Raw genomic sequence first — 16,196 nt, forward strand, 5'->3', positions numbered from 1 at the left:
TCTTTTTTTCAGAATGCAAATGCAGTTTGCCCTTCGAGGGAAGCAGAGCACCGTTTCATAACGCCAAACGTTCAAAGAGGTCACGTAGAAGAATATAATCCTGTCCCAGCGAGAAGCCATTGGGAAAATTGCTGGCTCTCGTTGGGAAAGTCGAAAATCCTCTTCAAATCTTCCAGTGATGTCGTTTTGTCGTATCTTGGGAGGCCCAAATGGAGAACGGAGATGGTCTTTTTTGTGCGTATATTGTATAACAGTGTTCTTTGAATTGGAAGGCCTTTCGTAAATGGAAATTGTGGTGCTCGTCTGCAGCCGTGAAAACTCCAACTCCGGACAGCGTCCAAGACCTCCACGACACGCAAAGTAGAAAATTGATAATTTGTATAATGCGATGCCCTCAACGATGTGTCCGTATGTCGTGGCACTCTTCGTCCAAGGAAAGAAAACAAAGACGACAGTGCCCCCCCCTCTTGATAGTCGGCCAACACAAGACAACCCGACCGGCCCCCTGACGAGATTGACAAAATCCGCTATGCGATATCAAGATGCAACTTGTTGCTGTTCGAAGATGTTCGAGTTTGACGCCGCCATGGCAGCTCTTCCTCCGGTCCCACACACAAGACTCATCCGCAGCACAATTCGTACAATCCATTTTTCAGTATGAAAATCCTCGTCCTCGGCGCGGTCGCCACTAACGTCGTTGTCGCTTCTCGCGGTCGTTACCCATCAAGCCGGCACCGTCCTCGCTCCTACGCTTCCGACCTCGATCTTCACGGCCGTCCCGGCGTTGTTCGTCGCCTCCTCTCGGCCCGCCTCCGCCACGGGTTCCTCTTCCATTACCGCTCCACTCCTCCGCTGGTCTGCCCGGACCTCCATCTCCTCGGCCTTCACCTCTCTGCCTCGACTCTCGGCCTCCTCCCAAGGGCTCGCGGTTCGGATCTCTGTTGGCGATAGGAGGTGCGTCCCTATTCGCGCCACTTGATTCACGGCCCGGTCTCCTATCCGCTGTGCTGTTGCTCGTGGTGGTTGCGCCAGGCCCCGCTGGAGCAGCAGAGACATCCGACCGGCGATCTCGATGTTCCCTATGAGGCTTCGCCTCGCGATCTCGATCCGGGCTTCGCTCCCTGCTGCTTCGACGCGAGGGCCGTCCTGAGCGGTCGGACCGATGATCTCGGCGCCCACCCCGTTCATGATCTTCACCGTTAGGCCCCGCTGGAGGCCGGTCAGGTCCCGGGTCCCGACGCATGGGATCGCTTCGCTCAAAGACCGGAGTTGTCACAGGAGAACCGCCGGTAAGCACCTGTGCATCAGAGCCTGCGATCTGGCCACGGTGTCCGGCCCCTCTCCTGCCGCCTCCCCCGCTAATGGTGTCTTGAATGCCTCTAATCATCCTCTCGCCTCGGTTCCTAGTCCGCTCATTAGACGGAGATGGGCCGGTTGGTGTAGAGTGATTGCCACGATGATCTCCACCGGGAGTAGCGGGGAGGTTCCCGGGCTGGCCCCGAGGGCCTGGCGGCCCGCTTGTCATAGGCGAAGAGTGCTGAGGCAGGCTGTTCCGAGAAGGATGAGGTGGTGGCGGCGGTGGTGGCGGTGGCGGTGCGATCTGGTTGAGTCGATCGGGATGAACGCCGACGGAGCTGTTTGGAGGAGGAGGGGCAAAGTTTCCAGAGCCATGGGGTGGGGCCGGCACATTGTTCAGATGCCTTGCACGGTCTGGATGGAGACCAGCTGATGGCGATGCTGTGCCCGCTGCTGGAGACTGCGGATTGGGATTCGACTCATATTGACCGCCACGACCGCGTCGCCCCCTCGACGAGGAGGGTCCAGATGGAGGCTGGCGATCCGGCGACGGAGCCCTAGGTGTCTCCGGATTCGAGAATCGTGCATCCGGTCGGGGTGGGGCATTCATTGAGCTCATCCTGTTGGAGTCGCGGCCTCGACCCCTGGGCCCTGACGGGATATTGTCCGCAACAGACTGTATTGGATTCAGGCGACCGTAGTTGGGATCCTGGTGACTGAGTCTTCCATGATCGCTCTCTTGCTGACGAGGACCTTGACCTCGGAAACCTCGGTCTGTGTTGGCTCGATCATTGCTGTTCTCGGCCGACCTGTCTTTGGGGGTAGCATTGCCGCCCTCATTTTGGCCATCTCGATTGGCTCCTTGCGGGTCGTTCTGGGCGGGACGACTCTGACGCCCATCACGAACTCTATCCGAGATAGGGGTCTCTGTGCTGCGTCCGTCTGAGGCCTTTGGAGACTGTCCTCTTGACGAAGCACGATCCTTCGATTCCTCACGCGGCCCACGAGTTGGCGCCGAGCGAGAGTCATTGAACAGTGCAGCTCGTGCGGGATTTAGGAAGTCGGGCCGATCGTTCGTAGCAATCAGCCTTGCGCGCTCTGGGTTCACGGATGGGTCTTGAGGGGCCTGTTGAGATGCCGGACCAGTGGAAGGTGTGGCTGTGGGCACATCCCGGGCTGGGGTCCGGTCTTGCCCTCTGCCAGCTCCAGACTGTCTGTCGCGAGACGTGCGCGAGTCGCGCTCAGGAGGTTGTGGATCCTGGCGCCGTGGCGTAGAGTCGTTCCTTGATGATCGGTCCCGTTCCGAGTGACGAGGTGGATCCCTAGAAGCACTTTCCGTCGTGCGGCGATCAGGTCCAGAAGAATCTCTTGAACGGACAGCCTCGGGGGTCCGGAAATCTCGCCCATCTCGGAGATCTCGGGGATGATTAGGCTCCCTCGGATCCCGCGAGTCCCTGTGGTTTCGTTCTCTTGGCTCCGGGACGTCTCTTGGTGCAGTCTCGCGGCGATCCTGATTCCTTCCAGGACCGAAGCGGTCAGACCCAAACCCTCTACCGGGTGCCGGCACATCTGGACGATTTGGTAGGCTGCTCGGGTGGGGCAAAGATGTCAAGCCTGACGTCCTGGAGGTTTCTGGGCGTCCTGGAACATGATTCGTCGTGGCGGGAGAAGGCTTGGGGGTAGACGGTCTGCTGGACGTCGCAGGCGTCGCCGCGTCCAGTCTCTTCGGGTCCTTCTCGGCTGGTGCCGGTTTGTTAGGCACACCTGCCCGAGACGAGGCACCTGCCGTGCTGGCATCAGTTGGCCCAGCCTTTCCGTCCTTGACTTCTCCATCCTCGGCCTCGTTGGCTGACTGCCCTGCCGCCGCGCTTTTGGGCCGTTAGTCGAAGTAAACAGAATTGAGATTGCGGGTGACTACGACTTACGTGGCTGCTCCTTTCGGCTTGAATTCGGGTGCAGTTGGGCGTAGACTGGTTGATTCACCAGCCTTCGGCTCCTCTTGAGCCTTTCCAGACTGTATTCTAGTCAGATTACTGCACGGCATTGCTTCATTTGACAAGGGTGATGGTCTTACCGCGTTCGGTCTGAATGCCTGTACCATGACCCATTTCGATTTACGTCTCTGCAGTTCGGAGAATGCAGTCTGGGCTGCGACCGACAGATCGACACGGTGAGCAGCCTCCGATTCGTTGGCTGTTTTGGACGCGGCTTCACGCTCTGTGATCTTCTTGAGCTGCTCCGCGAACTGGCGTCCCATGAAATCAACAGCGGGGAAGAATTCAAGGACAAATTTGAGCACCGTGATTGCGTTTCTGATGTGCATCCACTCGGTATTTTCCAGGCAGTCTTTCAGTGCAATGTTGAGGTTCTTATGCCAGCCGTACAGCAAGTCCCGGAATTGAGGGTGCTGGACAAAAGTCAAAGGCTTTCCGTCATCATCGAAAGATTCCGCGAAGCCGAGATATGTCCTACGGCCATCCTTGGGGCTATGGCCGAGAGCTTCCTTTTCGTAGAGGGTCTTGTCCGAGTGCCACCTTGAGAGATCGCCAAGGATGCATCGGAAAAATCGACCGAGATGTTCGGCCTCGCGAACCGTACAGGAGAAGATGAGATCGCGGAGTCGATTTGACTGGAACAGGCGTTCGTAGAACGACATCAGCTTGAAGTTGGGCGTCTTGTTCTCATGAAGGAATTTGAGAAGCCGGAATGCATATTCCGTGTCACTTGCAGAGAGCAGCAATCTGGGGAAGACGCATTGCTCGACAAGACTGTCAGAAATGGCATCGGCATCGGAAGGAGTGCCTGGAAACCACGTGCTCGACTGACGCAGAAGTCGTATTTTCAGCTTCTGGTTTCGCTCAGCGTGGTGAACCGCCTCTTGCAGGATATTTTTCGCAAGCTCCATCAGCTCGTCCCGTTTTGCATATTTGAGATCCATTCCGTTCCTCGACATGTCGCTTCGGTCCTTCATGACGTCCTCGGCTTGTTTCTTGACCAAGGCGTGTGCGGCCTCATAGCTGGGACGAGGTACAGCCAGATCGCCGAGCTGCAAGGACCAAAAGATGACATAGAATTCGGCGCTCATGAACTTCCACACCTTTTCCGGAATGACAGCCTGAACAGAATCTATAGCAGGCCGGAGAACGTCGAAGAAAACGTCGCTCTTTTTCTTGTCAGCAGCATTTGTAGTCGGGGCAGGTGAATCGATAGCCATGGCCTCCGGTCCCTGCTCATCGACACCCGTTTTGTCCATAGACAGCTCAGGGTTCTCAACCCCATCGACGGCATCGCCGCCATTCATGGTGACATCCCCATCCTTATCCGCCGAGGGTTGGTTTGACTGAGACTTGTCCTGCTCCGAGACGGACGAAACTGATGCCGGCGACTCGAGCAGACGATGAGCAAGCCCGGCCCGGCGAATCATGAAGGCCAACGTGACGTCCAGGCCAAACTCTCCCATCAATCGGCCAATGTCTGGCACGAGGTCGTCAAATTGGTCGAATTCCAGATTGCTTCGTAAGAGGTCCAAATATTGTACGAAAACTTGATGCGAGTCGTCGACCACGGTGGACAAGTACTTGATGTGTGATTCTGATTCAGATGCCTTGTAGATAGCAGCTTGGCGATATTGAGCAATGTTGATAAGCAGTCGTCCGGCAAGCCTAGTGTCGACCAAAGCCTGCATCAATCGTTTTGCGCTCTTTGTCGACTCGAAGCGCTTGTCTTGGAGGCTGATCAAGGTCTGTCTTCGCAGAATCTTGCCACCAGACATAGCGCGAAGCTGGGCATCGGTAAAGTCCATGTCCGACACCAAACCGCCCATGGTGAGGATCAATTCCTTGAGGATGACCAGATCAGTGGAATTGCCCTTCAGTAACTGGTCATTGACGTATTGTATGACGGGTGTTGGGTCCATGATGGAGTAGCGCTTGAACACATTGCCCGAGAATTTAGACAGGGCCTGAAGCCACTTGCTAGTGAGGAGGACGGAGGTCTCCTGAGTTCTGCTTCTCTGCTTCCCGCCGAGTGCGCTCATTAGAGACCACACAAGAACATCATGGCCGAGGTGAGTGAAGTATTTGCCGCATTCGACGAACACCTGAATCAAGTTGCTGTACGCCTCGATCTGGTCGAGCGCCACCTTGAAGACTATGCCAGGCGAGGAATAGGTGGTCTTAGCGAGAGTCCTTGCCATTGTCTTGATGTTTGTGAGCGACAATCGCTTCATGGTGCTGAGCGTTTCCAACCGAGAGCGAGCGAAGGCGGCCGATACAGCGGGCAGCCGCGAGGTTGCGCCTTCGTACCATTCGGCGTAGATAGCATATCGAACCGCGGTCGGATAGAATTGTAGCAAGTTCCAGATTGCATCGTTGATGGAGGGGCTCGGAGGCGAGAGACTCAGAGCGGGCACAAGGAGACGTTTCAACAGATCATGCCAGCGGGAAAGATTGCCCTCTGACCGATCATCCTTGAGGCTCTTTAGACCAATGTCCGCAATCTTGGCCAAGAGTTCCGGATCTCGCCCAATGTTGACGCCCGATACATTGATGAAAGAGTTGCAAAGGGAGAAGACATCGTCGACGGTTTGGCAAACCGGAACCGTATCGACCCACTCGTCGAAATAAAAGCGATACGTCTGCCCATCGCCGACGTCGTGTCTATCGGGAAATGGCCAGCGCAAAGGCCGCTTCACCACTAGTTCCGACTGTCTCACGCTGCCCTTCGGCACACCACTCTGGTCCGCATCGGCCATCTTCTTAGGAGGGCAGCCAGGCGTGACTGTAGCGGCGGGTTGGCTCTCCTCAGCCACCTTGGTCAGGGAATGCTTGATGATTCTGTGAATAAGAGGAAGGACAGTATCGGGGAAGGTGTCGACGATCCAGGGAAATCGTCCAAGGATATACAGTGACTCGGGCAGAGCACCTATCGTGAGAAGGTGCTCGAGAAGCTGGACTTTCTGGTCAAGCGGTTCTGGCAGCTTCGGCTTCTGAGAGGCGGCCTCACCAGCTTCTTTGGCCGTGGTGTCCTGCTTTCCAGAGAGCGCATCGCGGCGAGTAGTGGTAGAACCCGGGGGAGGCATATCGTCTGGCAACGCATCTGCCATCATCAGAGCATTCATTGCCCCGCCTGGCCTATTCTTGCGTTCTTTCTCCTTCAATTCCTTTTCCTTTTTCTCACGCAGCGCGGCCATATCTTGGTCAAGGGGCCACAGGTGCGGATATAGGTCGCATAGAGATACAAAGCCGATCTTGACCAGGAGTGCCGCGAGGTAGAGAATATTGGCCGGGAGGACATCGGTCTCATTCCTGAATTCTGAGGTGTAGAAACGAAGCTTGAAGCCCAGGATCTGAGCCGCAATGCGGTTTCCTTGAGGAGGCAAGGTCTTGGTGATCCTGATCCAGCGCTGCTCGTCATCGTCGGCGTCGTCATCAGGGCTCGCACCTGCAATCTCCGCGACGCGTCGAGTGGCACCATCTGCAACTTCTCGGCCTCCAAGCTCAAAGAAGGCGTCGAGATGAGTCTCACGGACGCGGTCCCAGAACTGCACATCGCGCTTCCGACGTTCCTCGGCAATGCTTGCCTCACTCTCATCGTCGGTGGTCATCTTATCGGCAAGTTCAGGCTGTGCCCATCTCGGGAGCCCCTCCAAAAACGCCCTATCGGGAGTTTCCGAAGAGCCTCTAGGCCACCATGAACTTATGCGGAGAAACTTGACAAAGAACTTGGGGTGCTTGATGACGGTTGTCGCAAAGACGTCCAGCGTGACGTCGAGGGTCCTCCCGACGTCGAGGTCGAAGGTGCCGATCAATGCCTTCACCCTGTCGAACGCTGTGCGTGCTGATGTGAAGGAATAGTCGGGAGCTGCATTCGCGCAGCTCGCATACAGCTCAGTCATCAGTTTCGAGAAGCCTTCTGACTCTTCCCGTAGCAAGTTGTAGTTTGCTTGTCGGTAAAGTAGGTTGGTTGACTGTCGTATTGCCATTTTTGGGAAGGTATTGCGCAGGAGTCCCAGTTGGTTCAGAAGATCTGGGTCTAGGACTTGTCGAGCAAGTGTGGTAGAAACCTCGGTCGTAGCCATGAAATCGCGGAGCTGAGTGCGATAAACGCCGCCCTCGACTTCTAGTATGATTGAGACGCAGTCCAGGAAGAGGACGTGAGGATCGAAGGCAAAGCCGGCCTCCTCGGCGCCATCTGGACGGGGCCCGATGATCTCTTTGACCGCCGTTCCAGCGCTGACAGGGTCGATCCGCAAGTCGACAACCGAATGGATGAATTCCTGAACGATACCCGACAGTTCAGCGGCATTGTTGTTTTGTCTTGCTTGAACACCACGCGATTCAATCTCTTGCCGAGCACCAGACTGCCATCTTCCCAAACACTCATTGGTGAGAATCTCGTAGATGTAGCCAGAGTTGATAGGCCCGACGGGTTCTGATGGAGCAGGCTCGGCCGGGGCCACGACCGTCGCAGGAGGAGCCAGAGCCGGCTGGGAGGGGGCACTGGGCGGCCTGGGAAGGGTGGGAGATCTAGGGGCTGCGGGTGTTGAGTTGGCGGGTGTCGGTGTTGAAGGGTGAGCATTCTGCGAAAAGTCGCGACGGTCGTTTCTCCTCATGTTCCGGCCGCCGCGGCCACCACGGCCACCTCCATCGTAATGGCCTCTGTCGTGTTGACCAAGCATGGTCTGCTCGGGGCGGTGAGGAGAGGGGCGGCCGCCACCGCTATCGGATGTTCCTCGCTCAGGCCTCTTGCGCTTGGGAGGCATTTCCTCGGCTAGGTAGCAGTAATTCGGTGATTCATGTATGTTGAAGACTCTCTCTTGAGGCTCGTGATGCGCTAGACAGGGTAAAAGGCTGCTGCAAAAGCCGTGGTAGCTGTCTGTTGATTACTCTGTAACTGGTGATCTGTTAGGAGAGGTCTGCTTCGATATGCAATCATGGATCGTGGGAAGGTCGAGGTGGGTGAGACAGGAAAGGTGAAGAAGATGCGACAAACAAAAGAGGCACAAAGGAAAAGAGGAAGGATGGGGAGAATAGGTCGCCAGCCCAGTGAGGGAGTGACAAAGAGCGGAGGCTGACCAGAAAGTGAAGAGAATCTGAGCGGGCCGTGAATCTCCTGCGACTGCGACACCTGCTGCGACCCGGTGAAGTTGGTGGTGATTGTAGTGGTGGAGGAGGTAGCTCAAGGGCTTCTCTCTTCACTTTAGACTGATGTCTCGCGTGGAGCTACTTTTTGGCGTGTTGCGACCAGGCCACCACTTGCCGGGAGCGAGCAGCCTCGCAGTGAGGCTGCTGTCATCCCAATGCTCCAGCCACAAGTGTGGCGCTGGTGGGGGCCCAGCAGGTCTGTGCGTCTGTCTCTAAGGCTGAAGGGCATCAAGTGGGACCGGCGCTACATCCCTCTGCCAGCTGGAAAACCGTCGGTGCCGGTCAACAGTTCTCCGCTGCCGTCCCGACACACACACAGCTCTGGGCTCATTACCCAATCTGGCCAAGATTGAATGGCGCAATCGGTTTGCCGCTTTATCATTCACATATTGCCCTGTGATGAGTCAAACAGAAGCAAAGGCTTGCATCGGCATCTGATTCATAGCCCGTAAAACACCCTCAACCCCTTCGAGTCCCAAGCTCTCATTCTCGTCCATTATTTTCGTTGTCCATCATCCATCAATCGTGCGTGTGTGGTTCCGCAGAGACCTCGACAAACCACAGCCTTCTGAGAAAAGCGCTCTCAGTTATGGCGGCCGAAAATTCTGCCAATGGCGCGGTTACACCCAAATACGGTCAGTACTTATACCTACATACACCTCCCATGCCCCTCGTCCCGGCGCTCATGGTAGTTGTGGACGCCGGCCTCTTCTCATCTTCCGCTTCCTTTCTCAATCAATTTCCCTGAATCAAGACCGGTGGCTGAATACCTGTAAGAAAGAACCCAGTCTCAACCTGAGAACCCGTTCGCATCCTTGATCCCGGATCAAGAGATCGCTATCATTCCATCTTTCACCCTTGAATCGGGTGTTACGCTGCACAATGTCCCCGTGGCATACACCACACGAGGCACGCTGTCTCCCACCGGGGACAATGCCATGGTCATATGTCATGCCTTGACCGGCAGTGCAGATGTAGCCGATTGGTGGGGACCCCTACTTGGCGGTCCTGGCCGTGCCTTTGATGTCTCTCGCTTCTTCATCGTCTGCATGAATAGCTTGGGCAGTCCATATGGCACTGCAAGCCCTGTCACGGCCAAGGATGGCGATCCCAAGAACGAACGGTACGGGCCGGAATTCCCCCTGACCACGATTCGCGATGATGTGAAGTAAGTCCAAGATCATAACCAAAGCTCCTCGCGATAGTCCCATGATGCTGACTGTGCTCCATAGTCTGCACAAGCTTCTTCTGGACGATCTTGGGGTTCGTCAAGTTGCAGCTGTCGTTGGTGGCTCGCTCGGGGGCATGTTTGTGCTCGAGTGGGCATACTTTGGCAAAGACTATGTGCGCTGCATTGCGCCCATCGCTACCTCAAGCCGACACAGTGCTTGGGGGATCAGCTGGGGTGAGGCTCAGCGCCAGAGCATCTACGCAGATCCCAAGTACGAGGACGGGTACTACTCGTTCGAAGATCCGCCAGCCACAGGGCTTGCGGCTGCACGCATGTCTGCACTGTTGACCTATCGCAGCCGAAATTCGTTTGAGGCTCGGTTCGGCCGCAACATACCGGATCCTTCACGGCGGCAGCCCATCCGGGAGCGTCCTCAACCAAACACCGCTTCTGAGGCCTACTTCTATGCCCATAACGATGGTCACAACATCAGCAGGACTGGCCTGTCCCGGCACAATAGCGAAACGAAGCTCAAGCCTAGTCCCCCACCCAACGGGGTTTCTTCAACGGCTTCCAAGGCCGACACGGAAGCAGCCATCCTTGACCCTCAGTTCCATGGCCCTCCCAAGACGAGCCTGACTGGTGGAGACAAGATGCCCACTTCCACGTACTTTTCAGCACAGTCCTATCTCCGATACCAAGGGTCCAAGTTTGTCAAGCGATTCGACAGCAACTGCTATATTGCTATGACGCGGAAACTAGATACGCACGATGTTTCTCACGGCCGCGCTGACACCATCGCCGAAGCATTGGCGATGATCGAACAACCAACGCTGGTCATGGGAATTGAAAGCGATGGACTGTTCACCTTCGCGGAGCAGCAAGAGATAGCTGCCGGCATCAAAGACTCGCGCTTGGAGAAGATCGACAGCCCGGAAGGGCACGATGCTTTCCTGTTGCAATTCGAGCAGGTGAATCGGTATCTACTCAACTTCTTCAGGGAGGTGCTCCCAGATATCATGAATAAGGATGTGGGCGAATCTGTGGAGAGCTCTGTTGGGCAGATGACCAAGTCAAGTACGTTTGGCGAAGCAGAGGTGGAAGACATTACTGCTTGGTAGATAATACCTAGGAGTCAAATGAAAAGAAATGATTCATGAGCACCATCATTTTCCTGATCATCGATACGTGACTGGTGCATAAAACCACAAATAGGAGGCAGTCGTCATCTATGGCAATAAAAGCACAGGTGCTCGCTCCAACCATTGCGAAAATAACTTCCGAACCCCAATTGCCTGAGCACTAGGTACTCATCCTGCCTGCTTGGAATGGCGAGAGTAGAAAGCACAAGAGCGATAGGTAGTAAGCACACGTGGCCCACGTACTTCAAAGTTTCTGCAGGAGCTGAGCTCGCGGAGAGCCTTGGCTATATCGCAGCCTTTGCGCTATTCGCGACAAGCCTCACATGTCTTACGAGCAACGACGAAAGGTTGGAGGATAGCGGGCCTCTTGGGTGACAGAATGGGGTCACGGTGTTCCAGCCATTCATTGTCTTGGTGATCCTTGCTCCACGATCCGGTGTGCCGAACGGGAGCACATGTCTCTGCAGCCCGACCCCCTGGTTCCTGGGGTGAATGGTCCAAGCACCTCGATATCACGCCAGAAAAGCCACCTCTTTGGCAGGGCAGGGGGCGTTTGAGTGTAAAAGGGCAGGGCTCGGTAAGCCACAGTGGTCCCAGTCAATCTCCATTTCGAGTTCTAGAGTACCTACGTACAACCAGTGCCTCACGTCTGATCTAGGCCGATATGCCCAGGTATTAGAGGGCAAAAGGACTAGCTTCGCAAGTCTCAAGATTGGTCGGGACGTACTTGTACTCTGTAAGTTTGATCTGTTGCCTTGACCTCGTGTGCAGGGCACCCCAAGTGATGGTCAGATTAGTTGACGGACTGCTAACGGACTGCTAACAGAAGTACTTGGCTATCCATCAAGCCCGTCGGATTTAGGTAGTGGGATAGCCCTTCCGAGTTCCAGGGCAAGGGTGTGACAAGGAGATTGATTGTTAAAATTGAGGTAGCTCCTGATGAACTTCCGTCAACTATTCAGACGCCCACTTTGCACCCTTCTGACCCTTAGAGGAAGTCAAAGTCAACGTGACTGTCAAGGGCCAACAATAGTCTCCCTTGACCACACAGACCTCTGAAGAGAGAGCTAAGCTTCATCTTGATCAATCATCAAGGTTGTCGTGTCATTGCCTTGCATAGCCCTTTGAGGGCGTTCTCTCGCCATCGCCAAGACCATCCCACGAGGCGCCCCGTCGAGCCTGAGTTTCGAAATAGGTGATACCCTTCAAGGCTCCTAGTTTAGCTTTACCGAGAGCTTGTGGAGCCGCACTTTTTGAGACCATCGTCGTCGTTGGCTCAAGCTTGTGCTTGTACGGAGTAGTGCCCGCCGCCTATCGAGCCGGATTCATCTTGCACGTTGTGTCAACTGCGGCTCTCATTCGCTCGGAACACACACGCACAGGTCAACACGCCCGAGCCACCCCTGCCGGAAATCTTCCAAGGTTGTGCTTGGCCCGACATGACGGGGATCCAGGGGCTTCAGGGCCTGCAGGGCTCACACTTGCAGGGGTTTCCTTTGGTGGTGGATGTCCTACCCGCCCGCTGTGGGGGTCGCCGATGGTGCGATTCCTGGTCCATCTCTCCCTTGACGCAGAACCAATACCAGGAGTCGCGAGTCTTGGCTACACGAGAAGCTTTCAAGTACGCAGCACACAAAATGACTGCTCCATTATGCGCGGCTGTCACATCACCAGAGCTTTATTGGGGCCAAATGCTACCCATTCTCCAAAGTTACCTTAAGACTTCGTCGCGTTGGGGAATATTCCGTGTTGCGGGCGAGCCAGTTTGCCTCCAGCCATCTTGACTCGTGCGGAGAGCCCGGAAGTTTGATGACTTAAAACGGTGAAGATAGATCTGTACTGAGATATTGGGGTCAAGTATCTACATCGAATACCTATCTTGAAGACAATAATCGTGAAAAGAAATGAAGAAAAGGCTCAAGAAAAGGCAATCTCCTTGTTCTCATTCAACCACCTCGGTCTGGCTCGTGTGGCAGCCTTGAACTCGAGAGTCCACCCTTGCTGTCCACGTGTGAGCGAGATCCATGGATACGGGACCATTCAGAGAGAGCATACACACACTTCGTCAAGAAATAAGCTAGCCATCCTCATCCCGGTAACAAGAGGGGCGACGCCCTTCAGCACATCCCACTCTTTACGTACGTCTTCTGGCCGGGGTCTTCCGTTGGACCCCTTCCATGCTCAGCCCAAACGCATAAGCGCCTACCGATCCGCGTTATATCACTTTCTAGAACCCCCCTCCGATCCAAGACACTGACGCACTGATCCTCCACCTGCATCCTGACTGAAGTAACGGCCTCTAAACGTCCAACTTTCTCCAGGAAGGCTGTCTGATAAACATCAAGAGCACGCCAACTCCAAGTATCAGCGTGGACGACACTCCGGGAACATTCCTGCATTGATGGACGCCTAGTTGCGCGCTACGGCGCTGCCGCCCGCAGTCGTACGCCTTGCATATCTCGCTCGAGTTCAGATACCTCCGCCAAAATGTCATATATGCTTCCGGAGCCGGCCATCCCGGTCCAGTTCGCCCGGAGCATTGGAGGAAACAATGCCTTTCATAACTTTGGTGAGCCCTTGTTCCGTCTTATGGGCCTCATATGATGCTGATGAAAAGACAGTTGAGGACTTTTCACATATCCAAGATCCAAATCTGTACGTACGAACCTCGTCCAAATCCACTCACTCGGTGTACTGATGGTTGTTCGTCTATAGGAGGAGGAGGCTTGCGTTGTCTGAAATTGACAAGGTTCCCTTTGGCATGTACCGTAGGTTGCTCCCGGATGATCGATATGGCACATCTACAAGCCAGTCTAACTGAGAAATTAAAGACATTCGCGCCGTGGTTGTAGCTGGTATCGGTTTCTTCCTCGACAGCTACGATATTTTCAGTATCAACCTCATCACCACACTTCTCGGCGTCGTCTTCTGGAGTGGAACTAGTGAAGATGCCAAGTACGGGTTCGGCGGAAATCACGGACAACTGCCGACTCCGGTATCCCAGGCTTTGAAGGCGTCGACCAGCGCAGGCATCGTCATTGGGCAGGTCGTATTCGGCTGGCTTGCCGACGTCTTCGGCAGGCGGAAGATGTATGGTATCGAGTTGGGTATCATTGTGTTGTCCACGCTCAACTGCGCGCTGGCAAGTCCAAGTCAGTCGATGAGCTCGACGGGTCTCCTGACCTTCTGGAGAGTGATGATGGTTGGTTCCATCTTTCCGCTGCTGATAAATGGCAAGGCTAATCCGTCATCAACAGGGGATTGGAATTGGAGGCGACTACCCGCTATCATCAGTCATTACCTCAGAGTAAGATTTCCTTTCTCTGCTTAACTGGGCCTTTCGAAGCTGACACACGTCTCAAAGATTCGCTCCCACACGATGGCGTGGTGCCATGATGGCTGCTGTCTTCTCCATGCAAGGAATAGGACAGCTTACGGCCGCCATCACCGCCTTGGTCGTCACCGTCGCTTTCAGAGATGCCTTTATCAACATCCCAAACATCAATAGCTGCGACTACGACTGCCAGATTGCAGCGGACCGATCATGGCGGATCATTGTCGGCATCGGAGCTCTACCAGCCTGTATCGCTCTCTACTACCGCATTACCATCCCAGAAACACCGAGATACACCCTGGATATCGCCCATGATGTTGAGAAGGCCGACGCAGACATCAAGGCTTATATGGAAAGCAGATCAGAGGGCGAGGTCGACCCTATTCAGCAGGCTCGGATGAAGAAACTCGCCGCTCCCTCGTTGATGACACCTCTGGCATCGTGGCCCGATGTCATCTCCTACTTCAGGAAATGGAAGAACATGAAGATGCTCATCGGTACCACCATATCCTGGTTCTTCCTGGTACGAAAAGCCCCCTAGACCCTGACCCCCTGACTCCACCCCCCTTTTCTTGAAAACACACCACTGACAGCCGGATAGGACCTGGCCTTCTACGGCCTCGGCCTCAACAACTCGATCGTCCTCCAGGCCATCGGCTACGCCCACGGCACGACCCTCTACCACCTCCTCTACAACAACGCCGTGGGCATGATCATCCTCGCCTGCGCCGGCAGCCTTCCCGGCTACTGGACCGCCATCTTCACCATCGACACCTTCGGCCGCAAGGCCCTGCAGATCTTCGGCTTCATCGTCCTGACCGTGCTCTTCTGCATCCTGGGCTTCGCCTACCACCGCCTCAGCGAGGCCGCCATGCTCACGCTCTACGTCATCGCCCAGTTCTTCTTCAACTGGGGGCCCAACACGACCACCTTCATCATCCCGGGCGAGTGCTACCCGACGCGGTACCGCTCGACGGGCCACGGCCTGTCGGCCGCCATGGGCAAGGTCGGCGCCATCATCGCGCAGGTCATCAGCATCCCGCTGCTCAACAAGGACTCGCCGCCGGACTGCAAGGGGTCGCAGTGCAGCCCCTGGCTCGACCGCCTCATGCAGATCTTCGCCCTCTTCATGCTCTGCGGCACCTTCGTCTCCCTGCTGCTGCCCGAGACCAAGGGCGTCACGCTCGAGGAGCTCGCCGGCGAGGCCCCGACCTCGTACAACTCGGGCCGCAACGGCAGCATCAAGAAGGGCCCCACCAAGTGGTCGCGCTGGAACCCCTTCGGCGGCGGGCAGCCCGCGGGCTTCAACTACCCGCGCGTCGGCGCGTACAAGGGCGCCTGGATGGCCTACAGCCCGCGCGTGGGCATCATGACGAGCCCCGAGCTCGCGGCGCAGAACGCGGGCAAGAAGGCCAGGAAGGGCAGCAGCGGGCTGATGAGCAGCCACAGCAATAGCAATAACAATAACAAGAAGAAGCGCAATAGCAGCGGCGCCGGCAACCAGAATGGCAGCAGCAGCGGCGGGAGCAGGAGGGACAAGACGCTGAGCGGGGAGAGCAGCTGCTACGCCGACAGCACCTCGTCGACGGCGCCGGTCGACGACCACGACGCGGCCATTGCGACGCCGGCTTCGGTGCTGCCCGGTTGGGGAGCGGGTTGGGGGAGGATCGACCGCGGAGGGAACAATCCCAATATGAACAACATCCGGCTACAGGATGTCGGAAGCTTGTTGAAGTGAGCAATTGGATGATGGATCGACTCCACGTTTTGCAGCGGCGACTGCTTTCTGCTTTCAGATATACTCGATAAAAGCAAGCTCTGCAATAGACATTTATGTTGTATATCAACTAGATAGAATTTGATTTTTGGGAAGCGGGATACCATGGCCAGATCATTTTCACTTTGTACGGCTGGTTTGGATATAGGCTGGAATCTGTCAAGGAGTCATGAAAATTCAAGTATCAATTGATAGGACCTAACGTCAAGCATCTTGGGAAATTAGCCACTCAAACCAGCAAGTGATCCTCTTCCCCTGCATCCTATGCCCTCCCCGATGGCAAAAGTCAACTCCAACGCGATACCCTCCAGTCATTCCCTGCCTTCTCACG

At 55.6% G+C, this 16,196-nt stretch overlaps 3 protein-coding genes across 3 annotated transcripts; 2 read left to right on the plus strand and 1 right to left on the minus strand.

Moving 5' to 3' along the window:
- Positions 1-688: 688 nt before the first annotated feature.
- On the minus strand, positions 689-8,059 carry E0L32_007291 (uncharacterized protein; the record flags this gene model as incomplete). Its single annotated transcript, XM_031142019.1, has 3 exons — positions 689-3,164; positions 3,222-3,310; positions 3,371-8,059. 3 exons carry the CDS (start codon positions 8,057-8,059, stop codon positions 689-691), a joined length of 7,254 nt encoding a protein of 2,417 aa, XP_030993699.1.
- Positions 8,060-9,030: 971 nt separating this feature from the next.
- On the plus strand, positions 9,031-10,733 carry E0L32_007292 (uncharacterized protein; the record flags this gene model as incomplete). Its single annotated transcript, XM_031142020.1, has 3 exons — positions 9,031-9,076; positions 9,219-9,609; positions 9,674-10,733. 3 exons carry the CDS (start codon positions 9,031-9,033, stop codon positions 10,731-10,733), a joined length of 1,497 nt encoding a protein of 498 aa, XP_030993700.1.
- Positions 10,734-13,241: 2,508 nt separating this feature from the next.
- On the plus strand, positions 13,242-15,826 carry E0L32_007293 (uncharacterized protein; the record flags this gene model as incomplete). The annotated part of the gene is made up of 7 exons (XM_031142021.1): positions 13,242-13,323; positions 13,376-13,409; positions 13,470-13,522; positions 13,586-13,956; positions 14,012-14,061; positions 14,119-14,611; positions 14,690-15,826. The coding sequence occupies 7 exons, from the start codon at positions 13,242-13,244 to the stop codon at positions 15,824-15,826; spliced, it is 2,220 nt and encodes a 739-aa protein (XP_030993701.1).
- Between the last annotated feature and the right edge of the window lie 370 nt (positions 15,827-16,196).

This window comes from Thyridium curvatum (genome assembly GCF_004353045.1).
Source record: "Thyridium curvatum strain D216 chromosome Unknown NODE_44_length_342116_cov_83.455874, whole genome shotgun sequence".
Classification (NCBI taxonomy): Eukaryota; Fungi; Ascomycota; class Sordariomycetes; order Thyridiales; family Thyridiaceae; genus Thyridium; species Thyridium curvatum.